The sequence below is a fragment of the Macaca nemestrina genome, chromosome 9, assembly GCF_043159975.1.
Source record: "Macaca nemestrina isolate mMacNem1 chromosome 9, mMacNem.hap1, whole genome shotgun sequence".
Lineage (NCBI taxonomy): Eukaryota > Metazoa > Chordata > Mammalia > Primates > Cercopithecidae > Macaca > Macaca nemestrina.
This window is the reverse complement of record NC_092133.1, coordinates 108,732,180-108,756,987: the sequence shown is the minus strand read 5'-3', so window position 1 is coordinate 108,756,987 and position 24,808 is coordinate 108,732,180. Positions and strand designations below refer to the sequence as shown.

Below are 24,808 nucleotides of genomic sequence, written 5' to 3'. Positions count from 1 at the left end.
TAAAAACAAAAGCATCCCAAGATTTTTTCATTTCAAAAAGCCTCAAAGTCCACATTAGATCAGATATCCTGCTGTCGGCACATTCAGCTGAGGTTCATTACAGTCGAAGCCACAGTGTGATCTACGTTTCATCTTGTTTTAATAATAAAAAGCTTCAGGAAACAAGCCCAAAGCCCTCACCACAGGATGCTCTGTTCCCTCTCATTCCCTGACATTTCTTGATTGTCTGCTGCGTGCTGGACTCTGCTGTGTTTCCTACTGTGACTTCTGCTTTAAGGATGTCCCCGCCCCACCCCCCAGTTTCAAGGGTAGATCTGGTCAGTGTGGTGGGAGATAGAAAATTGGGAGGTGGTTTGTGGAGCATCCAGCTGCTGCTTCTCCTGTACCACTGGAATTCTTTCCCTTATCTGTCACTCCCAGCAAGTAGGGCATGTCATTGTTGGCTTTCTTTAAAAATATGTATTCTCCCTTCAGAGTCGGAGCTCTGAATTTTCTTTCTTTCTTTCTTTCTTTCTTTCTTTCTTTCTTTCTTTCTTTCTTTCTTTCTTTCTTTCTTTCTTTCTTTCCTTCTTTCCTTCCTTCCTTCCTTCCTTCCTTCCTTCCTTCCTTCCTTCCTTCCTTCCTTCCTTCCTTCCTTCCTTCCTTCCTTCCTTCCTTTCTCTCTCTCTCTCTCTCTCTCTCTCTCTCTTTCTTTCTTTCTTTCTTTCTTTCTTTCTCTTTCTTCTTTCTTTGACAGAGTCTTGCTTTGTCGCCCAGGCTGGAGTGCAGTGGCGTGATCTCAACTCACCACAACCTCCACCTCCCGAATTCAAACAATTCTCCTGCCTCAGCCTCCCAAGTAGCTGAGATTACAGGCATGCGCCACTACACCCAGCTAATTTTTCTATTTTTAGTAGAGATGAGATTTCACCACGTTGGCCAGGCTGGGTTCAAACTCCTGGCCTCAAGTGATCCACCTGCCTTGGCCTCCCAAAGTGCTGGAATTACAGATGTGAGCCACTGCACCCGGCCTGAATTTCTTTTATCTCAATTTTTGTCTTCTCTTCTACAGAGAAGATGAGGAAAGAAGACAAGGAAGAAAAAGGAAAGGAAAACTCCAGGTTTCAGATGCAGGACAGTAGGGCCTTGCACTCACTCATCTGCCCAGTCAGTCGCTGTACATCAACGGTGTGGCTGGGGTGGATGGACACACAGAGGGGACACGAGGATCAGCAGGCAAGATGTACAAAGTTGGAGATGATGCACGCTACATGTTAGAATTCTAGAAAGATGCAGCTGGGGGTTAAATAGGAGACTTCATGTGGTAAGTGGATTTTGAACTGGGCCTTGAAGTGATTGACAGTGCTGGGGCATGGGGTTGGTACTTAGGGAATACAGAGCACACACACTGCTCCAAGGGGCTTGGGTCTGGAGGACGAGGGAGGCCAAGTTAGTTCTCACCCAAGAGTTAGTTTCATTTGAAAATTGGGGAAGACAGAATGAATGTGTGCGCGTGCATGTGTGTACTCCAGTCTGTAAAAGAGGTTATATTATTTCAGAGGAAAGGGACTCTATCCAATTTCTTGGGACCACCAGCAACAGAAGTCCCCCTTCCCAAACCCAGTGGTTTAAGCAATAAGGAAATATACTACCTTGCAAAACAAGAAGTCCAGTGGTAAGAAATTCCAGGCTTGCTAATTTGGTGACAACAATGTCATCACGACCAGACCCTGCCTCCTCATTCTTTTCCCTCTACCTGCTGGTTCCCCTGACCTAATACTGCTGCCACAGTCCCAGGCATCAGAAATGGGAAAGACAACACCCTTTTTGGAGAGTACTTTTTTTTTGGTTGTTTTTTTTGTTGTTTTTTTGAGACTGAGTCTCACTCTGTCACCCAGGCTGGAGTGCAATGGTGTGATGTCGGCTCACTGCAACCTCCACCTCCCAGCCCAAAGACTGGGCTGAAAGGCACTGGGTTGCTCATGAGGATTCCGCCCCTAGGGTTGGGGAGCTTCCAGGCTCTGGGGAAGCATATGGCCATCAATGTCGAATAAAACTGGGCTTCTGGAAGAATGGCGTGTAGACACTGGGGACGTCTGGCGCTGGGACTGAGTGAGCGCTTACCCTGTTCAAGAAGTGAGGAACAGCTTGTGAGAGGCTGGGGCTTGAGCCACGCTCCCAGACATGCACGGGAACTCTTATTCTTGTTCATGAAATGTATCCCTGAAACCAAGCTTCTGCTACCAAAATAGCACCATTTGACAGCAGTGCTTTCAGCCTTACAGCAGATACTGCCTACGACCTCTCCCTCAACAGAACCAGCAGTAGGGGAAGCTTTGCAGGGGGGAACGTTGCACATCTCACACACCCGTGCGTGCGGGATCCACAGCGCTCCCCACACCCTTGCACTCGGGATCCAGAGTTCTCACTGTGTGTGTCTTTCTTTGAATCCTAAAAGTTTCAGAATCTGGACTGCTGGGTATAGAAATTACTGCTCCAGGTTTAGGGGACTGCGTACCTTCTCTGTCCTATCTAACTAGGTACTTCATAACGCTAAGTCATGTGAGATGGGAACATTAAGGAAATGAACTCCTTCTAGTATTTAAACATGTGTGACCATGAGGCATGCCTGAAACTGAGAACATGGATATCAGCAACATACTGTGCATGAATGGCGGCTATTTCAGTGCCAGATGCCTCATTCCTTGTTCAACCACACTTCTCAGTTTTCTTCATATATGTTTATGTCCAAAACATGCTGTTTCCCATGTGCCTAACAGTACAACTTTAAAAAATATGATTTGTGAAACCAACTTGATTGTTCTAGTCTACACCAAAAATAATTAGCCCGCTTTGACGTGTGAGGCAGGCAGAGCTGTTGCCAGTTGGCTGGCCATAATGCAGTGACTGTCCTATGGTAGTATACCGTGGTTCTGAGAAGCTCAGATGTGTCAGGCTGGAGTGCAGTGGCATGATCTTGGCTCACTGCAATCTCTGCCCCCTGGGTGCAAGTGATTCTCCTGCCTCAGCCTCCTGAGTAGCTGGGATTACAGGTGTGCGCCACCATGCCCATCTAATTTTTGTATTTTTAGTAGAAACAGGGTTTTGCCATGTTGGCCAGGCTGGTCTGGAACTCCTGACCTCAGATGATCCACCCGCCTTGGCCTCCCAAAGTGCTGGGATTACAGGCGTGAGCAACCGTGCCTGGCCATGCTTCACCTTTTCTAAGAGCATTTTAAAGACATAGACTTGATTCTGAACTACTCAAGCTTGGTATATTTTAATCTTTATGGTTTGTGGGCAGGTTTTTCTATATAAATCCATTTTCTTGGCTGGGCATGGTGGCACACGCCTATAATCCCAGCACCTTAGGAGACTAGGGCAGGAGGATTGCCTGAAGCTAGGAATTAAAGACCAGCCTGGACAACATGGTGGGACTCTGTCTCCACAAAAAACAAACAAACAAAACATTAAGCAAATTAGTTGGGCATGGTGGTGTGCACCTATAGTCCCAGCTATAATATATACATGATTCATTGATCATGTTGCCTATATCCGTAAATTGTCCCATCTTCAGGGCTATGTGATGCGGAGTTTCCAGAAAGCGACATGGGAGTCAGCATGTTCATTCACTCCTTCAAGTCAACAAGTGAGGCTGCCTTTGTAAGAAGTCCGGAAGGAGAGAGGGCAGCTTTGGGACCTAGGGCTGTGGCAACCCTGACATTACCAGCACCGTCCTGGGCTTGCTTTCTTCCAGCTGGGTATGTAGCTCCATGGATGCTACAGCCACGCAGTCATGGCAGTCAAGAATAACAGCTACTGTGTACAGAGTGCTCACCCTGCGCCTAGGGGCTTCCACATTTTATTCTCCTAACAGCTCTCATTTTGCAGATGAGGAAGCAAGGCTGGAGAAATTCAGTAGCTTGCCAAAGGTCACATGGCTCAGGACCAAGCGCAGAACCAGGACAGGGAGCCTCTGCCCTGGCAGCTCTCACCCAGTCTGGACCCAAAGGCAGGAAAGTGATAAGAAACACTTGCTGGCAATGACTCAAGCAGGTGGTGGCTGCGGAGAGAGCTCTGTGGTTCTGAGTGGCTGTGTGTGGGAACACCCAGACCTTCCTGTTCAAATGCACAAAAGCACATTTTCACTTCTCTCTGGTTTTTCAAATCCCTGATGCTGATCAGGAAAAAAATGACTTTACAGTTTAAGGACTAAGGTCTGGCTAGCTATTGGAACAGCAAAGTCACAGTTACGCTTATTGAAATAGAATCACAGCTAAAAGAGGTCTCGCCGGTGTAATTTTTTTATTTTTATTTATTTATTTTTTTGAGACAGGGTCTCACACTCTGTCACCCAGGCTGAAGTGCAGTGGTACGATCTTGGCTCACTGCAACCTCCGCCTCCCAGGCTCAAGCGATTCTCCCACCTCAGCCTCCCCAGGAGCTAGAACTACAGGCACGAGCCACTACGCTCGGCTAATTTTTGTGTTTTTTGTAGAGACGGGGTTTCGCCATGTTGCCCGGGCTGTTCTTTAACTCCTAGGCTCAAGTATTTACCACCTGCCTCGGCCTACCAAAGTGCTGGGGTTACAGGCATGAATCACTGAGCCTGACCAACAGGTGTAATTTACTCCTTTCATTTTATAGACAAGAAAACCAAATTTCAGGCTGATTTACTTAAATATTGCCAGCTATTGACAATAGACTAGAAATACTCAGATCTCTGAACTAGTGTGATAATCTTTATATTACTGTGATGCCTCTATTTTTCTATAAACTGGATTTTCAGCCAGCTTTTGTGCAGCATAGCTTTCTGAGGAAGGATTTGTCCCTGTGTTTTGAATGGACGGAAGCTGGAAGGAAAAACCCCATCACTTACTATGCAAAAGTCCAGCTGGTCTCTGTGACAGCTGCAGGACACAGGGACTCTGCCAGATCTATCTCAGCCACCTCACTTTATGAAGGATGCTTGACTTGTGGTTCAGTCATTTTCTAGGACAAATGGCTGTTAACAAGGTATATGAGAGCTCTTGCTTTCAACGTTCGTGGAGCTCTCAGAAGCGCTAACTTACATCAGACCAGTGTCAGGCTTGACTTAGGAACGAACTTTTAAATTCTTACCTTTTAAAACACAGTTCACGATTGACACACTCTTTTTTTTCTTTCTTTCTTTTTTTTGAGACAGAGTCTCACTCTGTCGCCCAGGCTGGAGTGCAGTAGTGCAATCTCAGCTCACTGCAACCTTTGCCTCTTGCGTTCAAGTGATCCTGCTGCCTCAGCCTCACGAGTAGCTGGGACTACAGGCGCACACCACCACACCCAGCTAATTTTTGTATTTTTAGTAGAGATGGGGTTTCACCGTATTGCCCAGGCTGGTCTCGAACTCCTGACCTCAGGTGATGCACCCGGCTTGGCCTCCCAAAGTGCTGGGATTACAGACATGAGCCACTGCGCCCAGCCACTACTGATAGACTTTTGAGGAGGTAAGAAGCCCAAATAAGGGGGCTGTGGATGAAAGTGGGCTGTCCCGGGAGAGGATAGCATGAGTGTGCCCATCTGCGTCTTCTGTTTTGTGTCCCATACCTCTGGAATTTTCATTCAGTAGGTCTGGGTATTTGTATTTTTAACCAGTTCCTTGCATGTTTGTTTGTTTGTTTGTTTTTGAGACAGAGTCTTGCTCTGTTGCCGAGGCTGGAGTGCAGCGACACAATCACAGATCACCTCAGCCTCCACCTCCTGGGCTGAAGCAATCCTCCTGCCTCAGCCCCCGGAATAGCTGGGACCACAGGCATGTGCCACCACCACGCCACGCTCAAGTTCCTGGCATGTTTCTGAAGCACTGTAGTGTTGGAGGACACTGAACTGTATGATCTGGGGTTGGGCCTAATTTTCCTTTAAGTTTTGTGTGCTCTTACCCAGCATTTGCCCAGCACAAAGACTGTTTAATGTCACAGCCACAGCGCCACCTAGTGTATGTGTGACTTCCAAGCGGCTTATTTTCTTGGAAACAGTCCATGAACATTTCAAAACTCAACGGGTGGTATTTCTTTTCTGCAAGGGACTCTCCAAGTGTATGCCAAGCCCTATGGGGCAAGGGAGTAAGGGCAGTTTTTTCTGATCTAATTTGGTAAATTATATTCAGAGTAACTCTGGGGAGTCTTGGGTTAACTGTGGGGAAGGGGCAATAATTTGACAAGGTTTGGGAATCTAACTTAAAGATTTTTCTCTAAGAGTACACAGTTACTTGCAAATAGACTGAATTATTTGACATAAGAACTTTAGACATTACTTCCAGGCCACAAAGTTTTAGCAAGTAAGTGACTTTAAAATGAATCCATCTTTTCTCAGTAAAATTACCAGTTTTGCTTTAACTGCATATGATGGTTACTTTAGGTGGTTAGAACGTAGTGGAAAATGAGGCCAGGCGCGGTGGCTCACATCTATAATCCCAGCACTTTGGGAGGCCGAGCCGGGTGGATCACTTGAGGTTAGGAGTTCGAGACCAGCCTGGCCAACATGGCAAAAACCCATCTCTAATAAAAATACAAAAATTAACTGGGTGTGTTGGCACGCGCTTGTAGTTCCAGCTACTGGGGAAGCTGAAGCAGAAGAATTACTTGCAGTGAGTGGAGATTGCGCCACTGCACTCCAGCCTCGGTGACAGAATGAGGCTCTGTCTCAAAAAAAAAAAAAAAAAAAAAAAGACATAGTGGAAAAGAGTCAAAGCGTTTTACGTATCACTCAGACATGGCTGTGGGTGGCATTTTAGTTTTTATTGTAACCTGTGATCACAGTGTTGGCCTCATGGGAATTGGATGAGCATAACCATATCACTAGAAGTTTTTGACAGTTCTTGGAAAATAAGTATCATTGACTGTGGGAGAGCGGTGATATTTTCATACTCTAAAAAGTATACATATCCTGTTGCTTAGTAATGCCGAGATCAGCATCTGTTTTGTTATTGTAGCTTGAAATATCATGAAAATGTAATCGGAGATGAAGGTACTGATGGCATTTAGCAATTGCTTAGAGGTTAGATTAGTGACATGGTAATGATTATTAGGTTAGATGCCTTTGAACAGTTTCTATTCAGAGACTTTTGATATAATATATGATATTATGAATAAGATAATGTTAAAAAGTCCAAATTTTAGAACATTAATCCATCTCAATATTAATTTAAAAATAAATACACACACATGCATACTTCTTTGGTCAGCCAGAATTTTTTTTTTTATTAGCCTTTTCCTCACATAACCAGCCAGTGTTAAAATAGATTTGATGTCATGAAGGTTGCAGCTTTTAGGCAGTATAATTTCTTTTCCTGGCATGCATAGTTCTGTATTATGTACATGGTTTCATTCATCCTTTTATCCAGATGTCTGAATTGATGTAACCCACCTGGATTTTATTGGAGTTTAGACCTAGAAGGGTAGAAGACAAATCTACTTTATCAAGGGTATAACATGCCTAACCTATTAGTCTTTCTAGTCAAGTAACCTGACTTAACATCATTAAATGTTGGGTTGCTGTTGCTCCAGGAATACAGGATTGTGGCAGTTTGGAGGGCAGGGAGGGGAAGTTGGAGTACGGGCAGAAGATTTCATACAGGGAACATCCCATGTAACAATAGAGAAAGAAGACTGGGTTGCTGGAGGGGCTTAGCAGACAATCTACGGGGACTCTTCCACAGCTGGTATAGACTTTACCCACCAAAGGACATTGAGATTAGCTGTGGTTTCTTAGGGATTTTCACTACAATCAATTACTTGAATACTTCTAGAGCATTTAGGATCCCAGACACCCGTTTCATGACTTTGATTTTTAAAATGAGTCAGACAGTGATTACCTATGTTCTCAAAAATCCGTCCTGGATAAAAAGAACTACAGAAACAAAACAACAAAGCCCAAAGCTACAGGCACTGTGAAGAGCAGAATGAACAGTGGGTGTGGGGCTTGGCTGGAGGAACCATGGCTGACGGCCACCAGACCTGGGTTCTGGTCCTAGCTTTTCTGTTAAAACTCCCTGTGTCACTTTGGCAAGGTCACTTGACCTCTGTTTGATTGGAAACCTCTGTTTTCTCCACATTGACCTTGACATTTGTGACACTGTGATGAAATTCACAGTGAAATGTTAATTTCAGAGAAGAGTTCATCAGATCTTATTTTTTCCCTCATCCCTGTGAACACAGCTTCTAGATTCTTAGTACTCAGGTCATGAACCCATAAAATTGTCTTTCAGAATGTCTTCAACATCAGTATTTTTAATAATCCATTCTGAGGCCTGCCCAGCATTTAAGAGAAAAAAAGTCTTAGGCTGAAACTGGCCTGTGATGAAGGCAGGGACATCTACTTTGATTCTGGTAACTAGATTAAGATTTTGACACATGAAGACTTTACTTGGGCAAATTTTGTTTTACTTATGTTATTTATAAATGTGCCAAAACTGTGACTGACTGAAAATTTTCCACCATAGGAGTTTCCTCTGCCCTTCTCCACCTAACAGGGCCGCACCAAGTTAACAGAAATGATCACTGGCTTAGAAAAGGTTGTGGTTTTCAGTGTACATTAGGAGGGTTACTGTCCCATAACCCAGTTTATTATTTAAATATTCTTGAAAGAACTGAAGTAATGAAGGGAGAGGCTATATTTTCTTTAGATTTTTCCATGTTATTTGAAAAGTTTTATTGACACTTATTTTTCTTAGCAGAAAAGCAATTGCTTATTAAATTGTACCCAAGGATAAAATGATTTGACAGGCTCAATCATGATCGATTTGAATAAGCTGATACTTGCAAATATTTCCTTATTCCTGATGTTTGATAACTTCAAGTCCCTGAGACCCAGAACAAAGGCCTTCTTGTCGTGAAAAGGCAGCTACATCTAGTGGTTGCTGGCATTTTCATTGGAAAATTTGGTTTATGAAAAAAGTCGGCCGGGCGCGGTGGCTCAAGCCTGTAATCCCAGCACTTTGGGAGGCCGAGACGGGCGGATCACGAGGTCAGGAGATCGAGACCATCCTGGCTAACACCGTGAAACCCCGTCTCTACTAAAAATACAAAAAACTAGCCGGGCGAGGTGGCGGGCGCCTGTAGTCCCAGCTACTCCGGAGGCTGAGGCAGGAGAATGGCGTAAACCCGGGAGGCGGAGCTTGCAGTGAGCTGAGATCCGGCCACTGCACTCCAGCCCGGGCTACAGAGCAAGACTCCGTCTCAAAAAAAAAAAAAAAAAAAAAAAGAAAAAAGTCCTTCATGGCTGTCTTTGCTGACATTCTGTGGTTGTACAGAGCATTACAACTAATGTGGTGTGTATTTGTAACTTAACTGAGGTATAACTTTTACACCATAAAACTCACCCATTTTAACTGTACAATTCAATGATTTTTTAACAAATTTACCAAATTGTATAATCATCACCACAATACAGATTTAGAACATTTCCATCACCCCAGTAAGATTATTCATTCCCATTTATAGTTAACCAATAATTTTATTTTATTTATTATTATTATTATTGTTTTTCTTTTAAAGACTAGGTCTCACTCTGTCGCCCAGGCTGGAGTGCAGTGATGCAATCATAGCTCGTTGCAGCGTCAAACTCCTGGGCTCAAGTGATCATCCTACCTCAGCCTCCCGAGTAGCTGGGACTACAGGTGTCCATTGCCATACCTGGCACATTTTTAAATTTTTAAATAAAAATAATGCTCAGGCTGTTCTCGAACTCATGGCCTCAAACGATCCTCCCACCTCAGCCTCCCAAAGTGCTAAGATTTTGGGTGTGAGCCACTGCGTCCAGCCCCTGGCCAGTATCTTGATTGTAGCCTGTGAAAGACCCTTAGTTAGAGGACCAGTTAAGCCAGGGCCGGATTCCTGATTTACAGAAACTGTGAGATAATAAATGCTCTGTTAAGCCTCTTAAGTTTGGGGATTGTTATGCAGCAATATGGAACTAATACGTCTACTTGCCAAGCTAATCTAGCAATGTATGCAACTGAATATCCAATCTGCCAACAGCAGAGACCAGTACTATGCCCTTCACTGGCACTGGAGAAGAACCAGCCACTAGGTGGCAAGTCAGTGACAGGGACCCTCTTCCACCTTGGAAGGGACAGAGACAGAATGTTTGATCCTCTGGCATGGGATACCTTGTAACATCACATCAGGCCTGGGACCCATGTTACAGCAAGGGAGGTGGGGGAGTGGCCCAGGAACACAGGATCCTGTAGTGAAGCCACAGAACAGCGGACCTGATAGAGGCGCGGCTGAAGGGCCCACTCCAGGGCAGGACTTTCAGGGCATGAGGTGCCGTCCTCCAGGACACAGGCTGCACTTTAGAGACCTTTACGCAGAGCTCAGTGGGAAGAATGCATGGGCCTAGGGACCAGAGGCCCTGCCTGTCTCACCCCCAGGGACCAGCTGGGAAAGGAATTGGCATTTCCCATCACTGTAAGTTTGGGTTCTGCAGGTCTAAAGGGCCTGGTCCCAGGAGGACACTTTTGCCAGGGGAGGTGCCACTGGGGCACTTAGTCTCCTTGTGCCAAGGGACCTTGCAGCAGGAAGAGGAGTCACCCTCTGGTGGCACTGACTGGCCACCATTACCAGGAGGAGGAAAGGCTTCTGCTCCAGACTGGAAGCATATGTTTGGCACCCAGGCCATCCATGTGGGCACCTCAAGTGCAGTGACCCCGGCTGAGAACAGCAGATGTGCCAGCTGAGGGATGGATGAATGGGGAACAGATGTAGAGGAAAGAGACAAGGAGTGTGGACCGCAGCCTGAGGCCAGCTGTGGTGGGAAGGGCTGTGGTTTGTCCTATTAATCTTCCTCTTCTAAATTCTCCCATAGGCCAGGTATGGTGGTATACACCTGTAGTCCCAGCTACTTGGGAGGCTGAGGCAGGAAGATCCCTTGAGGCCAGGAGTTGGAGGTTGCAGTGAGCTATGATGGCAACACTGCATTCCAGCCTGGGTGACAAAGTGGGATCCTGTCTCTAAAAAAAGAAAAAGAGAAAAACATCCCCAGGAGGAGGCTCCCCCACACTCCCCAGAACCTCCAAAGAGCTGCTCTCTTAACCGTCTTAATGTATGTGACTGAGCAGCTGGCGGGCAGGGGTGGCTGTGGGGAAGACTGGCACATCCCCCGCTCCCCTGCCATAAAAGATCTTGCCCTTAGCTGCTGGGAGTGCTGTCAGCCCACAGCTTTCAACTCAGTCCCTTTGGGTGCTGCCTCACCCGATGCTTACAGGTCTGTATCCAGCAACGGACCCAGGTGGCCCCGCCAGACAACACCTAGGGTCGATCTCGCTCCTGAGCTCCCTGTGGGGTCAGATGAGGTGGTCATTTGACCAGCACAGGAGCTGTTTCTCCCTCCACCCACTCTTGGACTCTTGCCCTCCCAGGAGCATCCTTATGAACCCCTGTGTGCATGCCAAGTCCATCTCAGAGCCCACCCTCTGGCAGCACCTTGTGCTGATCAGTGACAACACTTAGACAAGCTGGGCCATTTTTCTAGAAAATCATAAATTTCTAAGCCAACTCAAGGGAAAAGAGAAACCGTGAACAGTATCAGCATTCAGAAAAATTAATTATACAAAATAACACCAGGGTCATTCAGCTTTACAAGCGAGTGCTATCAGATTTCAAGGTATGGATTCCTATCCTAGAAAAAAAAAAAGTTACAGAAAATAGTAAAAGAAACCTAATTTATTTTATGAGATTTGTAAAACATTTGTAGTAAAATTGGGAAAGTCCAGTATAAAAGAAAATGTATATGCTAATCTAATTGATAAACTAATATACAAAAGATCTAAATAAAGTGTTAGTAAACTAAACCCAGATATATATTTAAAATATTACAGTACAATCAAGTAGGGTTTATCCTAGGGATACACATTAACAGACTAACATTCAAAAAGAGAAAGAAAGCATATTTCACTAGATGCAGGAAATCATTAGCTATGGTTCAACACCCTTTCTTGTTGTCAAAACATTTATAAGACAAACTTCTTGGCAAACCAAGAATAGATAGTGATACGGTTTGGCTGCCTCCCCACCCGAATCTCAGCTTGCATTGTAATCCCCATAATCCCCACATGTTGAGGGAAGGACTTGGTGGGAGATGATCGAATCATGGAGGTGGTTTTCCCCATGCTGTTCTCATGATAGTGACGAGTTCTCACGAGATCTGATGGTTTTGTAAGTGTTTGACAATTCCTGCTTCACACACGCCCTTTCCTGCTGCCTTGTGAAGAAGATGCTTGCTTCCTTTTTGCCTTCCGCCATGATTGCAAGTTTCCTGAGGCCTCCCCAGCAATGTGGAACCCAGCCATGAGTTAATTAAACCTCTTCCATGTATAAATTAGTCAGTCTCAGGTATTTCTTTATAGCAGTGTGAGAACAGACTAATACAGATAGGAACTCCCAAAACTTGACAGTGTACAACCAGCTTACTTATTAGTGTAGTTAGAAGCATGATTCAATATTGTAATGAAGTGCCTAGTTAGTGCAACAAGATAAGAAAAAACAAAAAAAACAAGTTGTCATTATTTACAGATTAAAATGTCCATATACAAAATTCAGAAGAATCTGCAGACAAAGGTTAGAAAGCAAAATAAAATTCAGTAAGTTTGCTAAATAAAAGATAAATGTGTAAATTAAAATTTAACAGTATTCCTATATACCTACAAAAAACAAGTAGAAATTGAATAGTAAAAAATCATGTTCATAACAGCAAAACATATACACAGCACCTAGGAATAAACGTAACAAAGGCTATACAAAAATTTTACAGAAAAAATTGTAAATCTTTACTGAAGGGCACAAAAGAAGGCCAAAATAGAGAAACCATGTTATAAATGGAAAAGCTCAGTATTCTAAAGATGTCAGTTCTCAAATCAATCTATAAATTCAATACTACTCCAATCAACACCCTAACAGGGCTTCTTTTTCCATAGAACCCAGCAAACATCTCAAAACTCACAGTGAATTGTGAAAGGCCAATGTGGTGACTGAATCATGGCTGCCATGAAAATGTCCACCTCTTAAAGGCTAGACCTGTGGATATGTTACAATAGCAAAAAAGACTTTTCAGATGTGATTAAATTAAGGGATTTGAGATGAGGAGATTATCCTGGATTATTGGGTAGGCCAATCACTAGGGTCCTTCTAAGAGGGCAGTGGGATGGTCAGAGTGAGAAAGAGGCTATGTGACCAGAGGAGCAGAGAGAGAGACCAGAAGATGCTGCACTGCTGCCTCGCAGAAGGGGAAGGAGCCACGTGCCCAAAAATGTAGGCAGCTTCTAGAAGCTAGAAAAGACAAGGACATGGATTCTTCCCAAGAGCCTCCAGGAGGAACACAGAGCTCCAGAGCTGCAAGAGAATAAACCTGTTTTGTTTTCAGCCCCTAAGTTTGTGGTAATTTGTTATAACAGCAACAGGAGACTAACACAGTAAAAAGTCAAATGACTTAAATAAGGAGAGAAACTTGCTTTCCAGGTATCAAGACTTTCTAGAAAACGATTGTGATTTGAGTAATATGGAACAGATGCAGAGTGTGAGACCAATGAAACAGAAAGGAGTGACAACCACTTGCTGAGTACGGTATGTCTAGAGCTGGCATTACAAACCAGTAGGAAAAGAACAGACTGTTCAATAAACGGTGCTGGATAACTGCTTATGCACATGATAAATTAAATGAGGCACATACCTCATTTAATAAAATACATTCTGGCCAGGTCCAGTGGCTCACACCTATAATCCCAGCACTTTGGGAGGCTGAGGCGGGTGGATCACTTGAGGTCAGGAGTTCGAGATCAGCCTGGCCAACATGGTGAAACCCCATCTCTACAAATACAAAAATTAGCTGAGCGTTGTGGTGTGTGCCTGTGATCTCAGCTACTCAGGAGGCTGAGGCAGGAGAATCGCTTGAACTCAGGAGGCAGAGGTTGCAGTGAGCCGAGATCACACCACTGCACTCCATCCTGGGCGACAGAGCGAGATTCTGCCTCAAAAATAAATTAAATAAATAAATAAACAAATAAATAATAAAAATACATTCTATCAATCAAACTTTAAAACTTTCGAAGGAAATTAGAAGAATCTATATCAGGATTAAGATTTGTTGAAAAATTATTGAAAAGCTCAAACAATAGAGAAAAGTCAGGTAGAGATCAACTATGTTAAAAAAGAAAACTGCTGTATGACAAATAACACCATAACAAGGGTAAGAGACAAACCACAGACTAGAAGATATTTTCATCACATAAAACTGGCAGAGGATTATTATCTAGATATAACAAGAACTAGCCTAATTTTTATTTATTTTTATTTATTTTTTTAGACAGAGTCTTACTCTGTTGCCCAGACTGGCGTGCAGTGGTGTGATCTCAGCTCACTGCAACCTCCACCTCCTAGGTTCAAGCAATTCTCATGCCTCAACCTCCCCCAGTAGCTGAGACTAAAGGTACCCGCCACCATGCCCAGCTAATTTTTTTTTTTTTTTGTAGTTTTAGTAGAGACAGGGTTTCACCATGTTGGCCAGGCTGGTCTCGAACTCCTGACCTCAAGTGATCTGTCCACTGTGGCCTCTCAAAGTGCTGGGATTACAGGTGTGAGCCACCATGCCCGGCCTTAAGAACTAACATAAATTAATAAGGAAAAATACAACAATCCACATGCAAAATGGGTGAAAACTGAATGTTTACAAAAGGGAAAAAGCAATGAATAAACAGGAAAATATGCTGAATCTTTCTTGTTTTGAGGAAATGAAGTTTAAACAATAATTATCATTTCATATTCAGCAGATGGGTGAAAAATTATAATACCACCTAGTGTTGGGAGGATAGGGAGGAATGGGGACTCATACACTACTAGTTGGAATGTAAATTGCATCTTTATAGAGAAATTGGTCGCTATCTATCAGCCTTGAAGAGGCAGGTATGTTGGGAGACCCCTTAGGTTTATATCTGAGAGACTCTCAAATAAGGAGGCTGATACAAGGAGACTGTTTACTGCAACAATGTTCATAATAGAAAATTTTAGCCGGGCGCCTGTGATCCCAGCACTTTAGGAATATGAGGCCGGTGGATCACCAGCCCGGCCACTAAAAATAAAAAATTACTAAAAATACTACTAAAAATACAAAATTAGCTGGGGGCATGCCTGTAATCCCAGCTACTCAGGAGGCAAGGCTGGAGAATCGCTTGAACTCGGGAGGCGGAGGCTACAGTGAGCTGAGATTTTAACACTGCACTCCAGCCAGGGTGACAAGAGCAAAACTCTGCCTCAAAAAAAAAAAAAAAAAAAAAAAAAAAAAGATAAAAGAAAATGTTGGAAACAACCTAAGTGTCCTTCGGTAAGGAAGGGTAACTGTAGCTTATTCCTACAAAGGAATGCTATTCAACAGTTCAAATGCATGAATTACAGCTACGTGGATCCAAAGGATCAATGCTGGACCGTGTTTCCCATAAGAAAAAACTGTAAACTGATCTAAGAGTTATACCATTTGTGTTAGTTTTACGCTCCTAAAATAACACTATAGGCCAGGTGCAATGGCTCACGCCTGTAATCCCAGCAGTTTGGGAGGCCGAGGCGTGTGGATTGCTTGAGGCCAGGAGTTTAAGACCAGCCTGGGCAACGTGGCAAAACCCCTTCTCTACTAAAAATACAAAAATTAGCCGGGTGTGGTGGTGGGTGCCTGTGGTTCCAGCTACTCCAGAGGCTGAGGTGGAAGGATCCCTTGTGCCCAGGAGTTAGAGGCTGCAGTGAGTCCAGACCGCGCCGCTGCACTCCAGCCTGGGCGAAGGAGTGAGACTGTCTCCAAAAGAAGAAAAAAAAGCCAGTTCTGCTCACTTTTGCCCTTTCTGCTGCCTAGCTTGCAAACATGATGGCTGAGGAGGATCCAGGCCGTCCTAAATTACAAGGTGACCTTGATGACAGGTCACACTCTGAGGATGGAGAGGTAGAAACAGCATCGTAAGGACTCCAGCGTGGCTTTTATGTGAAGCCGCCATACTGGCTCCTGAAAGGCCCCCATGTCGGGGCTGTTATATGAGAATAAACTCTATTATTCAAGCCACTCTCATGAGGTTTCTGTTACTCCTAGGGGAATGCAACTCCTAACTGACACAGCTTCCGCATTGTGGAGTCTGACCTAAGCAGATCTGTACTGTGATTTTAGTGATTCAATTTTACCTTTGGTCCCATTATTTTGAACGTCGGTTGGGGTATGTTTATTCACAAGACTGCAGATTGCAGACTCCACCACCACCCGTGAAGTAATAGAGCATGCATTTGAGATTTTATTTATAGTTTTTTTTTAATTTTTAAATTTTTTTTTTTAGAGATAGGATCTTGCTGTGTTGGCCAGGCTGGTCTTGAATTCCTGGCCTCAAGTGATCTTTCTGCCTCAGTCTCCCAAAGTACTGGGATTACAGGTGTGAGCCACCACACCCAACCTATCTGTAGTTTTTAAAAAATATTAAGTAAAGGGTTGACAACACCGAGTACAATCCCTTCTGTCGATAAAATATACCCAAATGTTAATATCGTATCTCCTTAAAATACATTGAAAACACATACATTTATTTTGTAGCTACTATTATAAGGCGGGAAAGTTTATGTATTTTTTGTAGCTGGCACCAGAATACTTTTGAGAGGAAAAAAAAAAGGACCTGTTTCTGTTGAGAAATCTATCGGTGTGCTTGGGGTGGAAGCTGCTTGCCTAGAGCCTGAGCATTGGCCGCCCCCAGGTTTGGAGAACTTGAACACTCCCGTGCATTGGAGAGAAGAGAATTTCGTAACAAAGCGTGAATGTGAGTCTGCGTGCATGTGCACGCCAACTGTGATGGCAGGAACTTACAGCCAAATAGTGGCGGTAGGAGCAGTGGCAGAAACAGGAGGCCTACCTGCAGCCAGTGTCTTGATGACATTTTGGGGTTCCTCCTGACATCCTCAGAGAGAAATGACTCTAGGACATAGCCGGAAGTTCATGATCACTGTGGCTGCCAAGCCCATGGATCCAGCTGCTGGAGAGGGGGAAAGTGTTACAGACCAATTTCATTTTTAAATATGAGAGCCAAAATTCTGAATAAAATATTCATAAAGATGATTTCAAAGTACATTTAAATAGTAATATAGATCAACTAAGTGAGATTCACCTCAGGAACACAAAAACAAAAAAAAATTTTAATGCAAAAATGTTAAGAAATCTATGAATATAACTCATATTCATTTGTTAAGAAGGAAAAATACGATTATCTCCATAGATGCCAAAAACTGGAACCACTTTCTCCAGCTTTCCTCCCAACCCGGGGAGAGCCAACAAAATGGCAAGTGGAAAGCCGCGATTTCTGTTCTTGCGCAAAATTCATCCTTGGATTCCTGTCTCTGTGTGGCCCGCCTCTTTCTTGTTGGGTATATTAGGGTGATTCTTAAGGAATTCCCCACTGCCACTCACCTCTGTTCCTCTTATTTATTTATTTATTTATTTATTTATTTATTTATTTATTTTGAGACAAGGTCTTGCTCTGTTGCCCAGGCTGGAGTACAGTGGCATGATCTCGACTCACTGCAACCTCCGCCTCCCGGGTTCAAACGATGCTCCTGCCTCAGCCTCCTGAGGAGCTGGGACTACAGCCGCGTGCCACCACACCCAGCTAATTTTTGTGTGTTTTTAGTAGAGATGGCATTTCACCATGTTGGTCAGGCTGGTCTCGAACTCCTGACCTCAAGTGATCTGCCTGCCTCGGCCTCCCAAAGTGCTGGGATTATAGGCATGAGCCACCTCGCCCTGCCTTTTTATTAAATATTTTTAAAGGGGCCACGTGAATCTTCTCTGTATCATTCCAATTTTAGTATACGTGCTGCTGAGGCGAGCACGACATCTGTTCCCCTTGTACTGCTGCTGCGAGTGGGAATGGGATGAGTCAGGAGCACCTAGAACCTGCTTGGTCAAGAGGATAGTGGGACTCTCCCACGTCACTCTTACTCTTGATGGGAATTTTTTAAGATTATGATACAAGTAAGACCAATCCCTCCATGCCCTATCCACAAGTACCTTTTGTAATTGCCACTGCATTATTTTTCTGCTTTTAAACCACCTCTCTATTTTGTTGTGAATTTTGGGGAGGTATCTCATTGGAGTCTCTCTCCATTTTACCACCGAGGTCTAGAATATGCACTAATTTAAAAAGAGAAATTGGCAACTTTCGTGGGAGGGGGAGGGATCCTTGACAGTCACATATGGATTGATTAAGACCCTATTCTGCTTTTCCCATGGAATGGGAATCTCTGGAGCCTGTGGTTCTACTATGAGCCTGGCTATCAGGCAATCACAAAGCTCCCATTTGAGGTAAGAAGACACCACACCAGGCACAGTGGCTCACACCTGTAGTCCCAGAGCTTTGGGAGGCCGAAGTGGGAGGATCACTTGAGGCCAGGAGTTTGAGACTTGCCTGGGCAACAAAGCAAGACACTATCTCTACTTAAAAAATTAGCCAGGCAGGCTGGGCACAGTGGCTCACTCCTGTAATCCCAGCACTTTGGGAGACTGGGTTGGGCGGATCACCTGAGGTCGGGAGTTCAAGACCAGCCTGACCAACATGGAGAAACCCCATCTCTACTAAAAATACAAAATTAGCCAGGCATGGTGGCACATGCTTGTAATGGGGGAGGCTGAGACAGGAGAATTGCTTGAATGCAGGAGGTGGAGGTCACAGTGAGCCGAGATCTCACCATTGCACTCCAGCCTGGGCAACAAGAGCGAAACTCTATCTCAAATAAATAAATAAATAAATAAATTAGCTAAGCATTGTGGCATGCACCTGTGGTCCCAGCTACTCGGGAGGCTGAGTCAGGAGGATCACTTGAGGCCAGAAGTTCGAGGTCACAGTGAGCTATGATTGCACCACTGTACTCCAATCTGGGCAACAGAGTGAGACCCTCTCTCTTTAAAAAAAAAAAAAATTCAGAAATCAGATACTTTATAGGGAAGGCAGGACAGGAAATGAAGACAGCCTTCTTATCTGTCTTTGGAACTTGCCACAAAATGTTGCAGTAATGACAGCCCCTGAGGCAGAGAAGCAAAAGAGATTTAAGAAGGAATTTCTGGAGCCACACATTCAGAACATTAAATGGATTTAGAATTGTCACCAACTGGTTCTGGTGGCAGGATGCCCAAACACATTCAGATGGGAACCAGCAGTAATGAGTATTGTCAGGAATCATCTGTTAGATTTCTAAACACACACGAACAGGACGGAGGAAGGACCTCTGTATAGGAGTGAAACCAGAGAGGCTTGTGCCTGAAGCCTGTGCTACTCAATCAGAAACTCTAGGAAACGTGTATTTTTACAAAGCTCTACAGACAATTCTGTTACCCAGTGCTGTGGTTTAACGTGTCTGGCAAATGCCAGGTGTTGGAACTGAATCCCCAATGTGGCAGTCTTGAGGGGCAGGGCCTTTAAGAGGCGATTGGGTCATGAGGGCTCTGCTCTCATGAATGGATTAGCCCATGAACCCATTCACAGGTTCCACCGGGCGACACCCTCACAACTCCCCAGTCCCCACCCGCAAGAAGGCTCCTACCAGGTGCTGACCCTTGACCTTGGACTTCTCAGCTTCCACTGTAAGAAGTAAACTCCTTTCCTTTAGAAATTTCCCAGTTGCAGGTATTCTGTTATAAGCAACAGAAAATGGACTAAGATACCCTGACAGGGCTGAGAACTGCTTCAGTAGAGGCTCTTCTTTTCCTCACCCACTGTGACCAGGGACTCAGGCCTGCACAGTGCTGCAGCATACTACAGTTTCGCATAATACGGGCCAGGTGCAGTGGCTCACGCCTGTAATCCCAGCACTTTGGGAGGCCGAGGTGGGGGGATCACCTGAGGTCAGGAGTTCAACACCAGCCTGACCAACATGGAGAAACCCCATCTCTACTAAAAATACAAAAATTAGCTGGGCTTGGTGGTGGGCGCCTGTAATTCCAGCTACTTGGGAGGCTGAGGCAGGAGAATCGCTTGAACCCGGGAGGCGGAGGTTGCAGTGAGCCGAGATGGCGCCATTGCACTCTAGCCTGGGCGACAGAGTGAGACCCCATCTCAAAAACAAAGAAACAAAAAACATAATCATCGGCCACGCACAGTGGCTCACGCCAGTAATCCCAACACTTTGGGAGGCTGAAACAGGTCGATCCTTTGAGGTCAGGAGTTCAAGACCAGTCTGGGTAAGAAACACACCACTGCACTCTGGCCTGTGTGATGGAGTGAGACTCTGTCTCTTAAAAACAAAAATAAAAACCAAAAATTGACATAATAGTGATATTTATGACTGATAACAAATACTGAGACACATAAGAATTTTAGGAATCTCATACAATTTTGGAGCACATATTGATAATACATTTATATAAATATAACTCAAAGAAGGTTAAATACCATTTCTCATTTAACAATGCTTCCCATATAGTTATTTACGCAGTACATACGCCTAACACATCTCTCTTGGACTCCCAGGAGTCCTTTTTGGAACCTCTAAAAGTTAGTTCGAGGTTAAAAGGACAATTTTAGAATTTAAAATTTGACTTTGGGATGTTTATCCGATATGAAAGGTTTAAAACACTTGATCAAAATAGGAGTACAGGTCACTGCAAAGTAATATTCATTGAGCTAAAGTGATAATTCAGATTTCAAAAAGCAAAAACCTTTACTCTTTGATGGAGAGACACTCAGTTTTTCAAACGATCAAAAGACCTAATAAAGATAGCATAAGACCAACAGAATCTGTCTCTCTTCCCCTTTTTTACAGTTTATCTCAAAGGTAAACAAAACCTTTTGCTTTTATTAATACTACACGAAAATCTCATTCAAAAGAGAAAACCAACTTCTACTTTTGCATTAGCGTTTTGTTTTGTTTTGGTTTTGAGACAGAGTTTTGCTCTGTTGCCCAGGCTGGAGAGTAGCGGCGTGATCTCAGCTCACTGCAACCTTCACTTCCCGGGTTCAAGTGATCCTCCTGCCTCAGCCTCTCAAGCAGCTGGGATTACAGAGGTGCACCACCATGCCCAGCAAGTGTTTGCATTTTTAGTAGATACGGGGTTTTTCCATGTTGCCCAGGCTGGTCTTGAACTCTTGGACTCAAGTGATCTCCCTGCCTTGGCCTCCCAAAGTGCTGGAATTACAGACGTGAGCTACCATGTTATGCTGTATTAGTGTATTATTAATAGTTAGGCCAATTTCAACAAAGCCTTATAAATAGATGCATCCAATTTCAATCAACTTTGACCACACAAAGTAAGATTTCTGTTTACCTTTTATAAACTCTTCCAAGTTTTCTCATTCTTCCCCCCCAACTTTCTATATCTATTCATCTAAACTAGACAAAATTACTTTTCCTGTAGCAAAAACCACATTCTCATGCCTTTCCTATCGCCCTCCTCACCAAAAACACATACTTTTCTTATACACTCTGTATACAGAAGTGTTTCTCTCAGTTCTAGTTTTAGTTATAGATTAACAATAATTTTAACTCTTAGTAGCCCTATTTTTCAGTGAAAAACCTAGGGAGTAAGTCATTTTAATTGCTATGTATCAGGGGCAGAGCCCAGGACAGAGGCCACAGCTGTAAAGACAATACCCAGAGGACCCAACCCTTCCCGGAATGGCCAGGAAATCCTGCTGGGCCAGGGAAGATGGGCCCAGGCACTGCAGACACACGTGGGTCCCCAGGCCTCACCATGGCCACTGTGTAGACTCCAGAATCAAATGGCTCCAAACCTAAGTCATAAAGTCACAGACCAATCAAGCAAGTTTCAAAAATATCTCCTAGCACTTTGGGAGGCTGAGGCGGGAGGATCTCTTGAGCCCAGGAGTTCAAGATCATCCTGGACAACATAAGGAGACGCCATCCCTTCAAAAAGTAAAAAAAAAAAATTTAGGCAGGTATGGAGGCATGCACCTGTAGTCCTAGCTACTTGGGAGGCTGAAGTGAGAGGATAACTTGAGCCTGGAAGGCCAAGGCTGTAGTGTTCCAGCCTGGGCAACAGAGCAGGACCATGTTTCAAAAACAACAACAACAACAGGAAAAATTACAGAAGCTGTTAACAGGTTTACAACCTTAAAACATCATGGAGACAGTATAAACCCGTCTAAACTCAGGCAGAATGTCTAAATTAAATTCAGACGATGTTTTTATTTTATTGTATCAACAATATTAAAACTGGCTTTGTTTATCAAAGGTTATTAAAGTTGCATGAATTTGAAAATAATTTGGGCTCATTTACTTAATTTATAAATGCTAATTTACTTATAAGTCAATTTGGCACCATGTAGACAATATACAAGCAAACGTGTATATAAAAATACATGCAGATGGCTGGGCGCAGTGGCTCACGCCTGTAATCCCAGCACTTTGGGAGGCCAAGGCTGGTGGATCACCTGAGGTCAGGAGTTCAAGACCACCCTGATCAACATGGAGAAACCCCATCTCTACTAAAAATACAAAATTAGTTGGGTGTGGTGGTGGGTGCCTGTAATCCCAACTACTCAGGAGGCTGAGGCAGGAGAATCGCTTGAACCTGGCAGGCAGAGCTTGCAGTGAGCCGAGATAGCGCCACTGCACTCCAGCCTGGGCGACAGAGTGAGACTCCGTCTCAAACAAAAAAAAAAAAAAAAAAAGAAAAGAAAAGAAAAAAAAAAAACATGCAGAAGTAAATAAAGGCCTTACAGCTTTGATTTCAAAATTATAGCCATGAGACTGGTAAAACTCACTAGTTTAAAAGGATAGGTGGATTAAACTGTGTTTATGTAAATGGAACAGGTTAAAGTTTATCTGTCTCACGTAGCTGAAGCCCTTACTGAGATAATAATAAGAGATAATAATCTCTTATTATCAGATTTCAACCAGGAAAAACAGCCAATATTTTGGGGTTTTGAACCTTTTAACCAAAAGGAAGTGGCTCCCTAACTGGGAATCGAACCCAGTCCACAGTGGTGAAAGCACAGAATTTTAACTCCTAGGCCACAAGGTGGAGTGGCTGCCACTACAAGTTCTGCAGGGAATCCAAAGCAGGCAATTTGAGTGTACAAAGGATTTTAATTTTGTTTTCTGTCAGATTTTTGTTCTGAAACTTTTGTTAGGAAAATGTTAAGGCTAGCCATGATACTATTAGTGCCTTTCTTTTAATTTGATCTTTCCCTAAACACAAATAAGGCACTTGTTTGGAATGAGAGGTCTCTAAAATAGTTTCAGTTTAGGGGGCCTTTGTAATTTAAAGAATCAATCTTTTGGCCACTGATGATTAGAATTTCCTGAGATGTGGCCAGGCACGGTGGCACAAGCCTGTAATCCCAGCACTTTGGGAGGCAGAGGTGGGTGGATCACTTGAGGTCAGGAGTTTGAGACCAGCCTGCCAACATGGTGAAACCCTGTCTCTACTAAAAATACAAAAATTAGCCGGGTATGGTGGTGCGCCTCTGTAATCCCAGTTACTTGGGAGGCTGAGACAGGAGAATTGCTTGAACCCAGGAGGCGGAGGTTGCAGGGGACCGAGATCGAGCCACTGCACTCTAGCCTGGGTGCCAGAGCGAGACTCTGTCTCAAAAAAAAAAAAAAAAGAATTTCCTGAGATGTACTTACACAAATAGCAACTCAATCTAACAAGCCTCTTCATGGAATGCCCAGGAGGTAATTTTCCCGGTTTCAATTAAGTTTTTACCAATAAACAAGAGGTGCTTCTTGGAGAGGGCATAGAACAGGCAGCCTCAACGATCCCCATCCTCACAAATTCACTCCCAAGAATAGACTAAGGCAGCAAAAGGTTCATGGTGCCACAGATGATAAAGGATGGTGTTTTTACATACAGTGCCTCTAGTATCCCACAAATTTGTGGGGGGCCGCCAGTCACACACCTATTTAAGCTGTGACACCAGGCAGGCCCTCCTGGGATTGGACTTTCCCAGGACTAACCAAGCAGCAAGGTTGAGACAACAAAAGCACCTTATAAATAGGACTCATTGGCCAGGCACAGTGGCGCATGCCTGTAATTCCAGCTACTCAGGAGGCTGATGCAAGAAAATCACTTGAACCCGGGAGGCGGAGGTTGCAGTGGGCCAAGATCACGCCACTGCATTCCAGCCTGGGTGACAGAGCGGGACTCTGTCTCAAAACAAACAAACAAACAAACAAAAAAACTGCAGGGCCAGCGGGCACAGTGCGCTTCTGGGGGTTCCAGGTCCATGTTCTACCCTATGGCACCCCTCTTTATGACAGATCCATAACGAAATACAATGGAAAAGACTCTGAGAGAAAAAGGATCAGACGATATGAATATTCATGCCTAAAAGTACACCAGAATTGCTACTTAACCCAAGACTAGTCACACAAATCCTTTTCTCCAGTTAATCAAGATTTTAGGAAAGGGGAAAGAGACAAACAGTGATTTCTGCTGTCTGCTTGATTGGATTTCACGGAGAGAGGCCGGGAGGCTGACTGGTAGGAATTTCTTACCCTTCTGATGCTTTGACAGGTCCTGGGTTCCCTGGACTGTGGCTTCCAGAAAAGTAGAGCAGCTTTAGTATCCTGTCTATGACGCCAACACTGTAGGGGCCAAGGGAAACTTCACGAAGCTTTGCTGAACATCAACAGACAAAGGCAGATTATTAAGAGACAAAGCATGCAAATCTATTAACACGCACAGGGGAAAATCACGGAGCGATTACCCCAGCTTCCCAGTGGAGCACAGAAGCTTTTCTGCCTTTTTTTTTTTTTTTTTTTTTTTTTTTTGAGACGGAGTCTCACTCCGCTGCCTAGGCTAGAGTGCAGTGGCGCCATCTTGGCTC

General features: G+C 44.1%; 1 protein-coding gene across 1 annotated transcript in view; it reads right to left on the bottom strand.

Annotated features, from left to right (window-relative positions):
- Positions 1–7,170: 7,170 nt before the first annotated feature.
- The window catches only part of LOC105495959 (transcription initiation factor TFIID subunit 4-like), a 118,783-nt gene continuing 101,145 nt past the window's right edge, over positions 7,171–24,808 (bottom strand). Inside the window, exons 3-5 of the mRNA XM_071068737.1 lie at positions 24,477–24,600; positions 16,880–16,999; positions 7,171–7,403 (exon numbers count right to left, since the gene is read on the bottom strand). Of these exons, the coding sequence (XP_070924838.1) occupies positions 24,588–24,600 (13 nt within the window). The 3' untranslated portion in view covers positions 7,171–7,403; positions 16,880–16,999; positions 24,477–24,587. The remainder of the gene's footprint in view (positions 7,404–16,879; positions 17,000–24,476; positions 24,601–24,808) is intronic.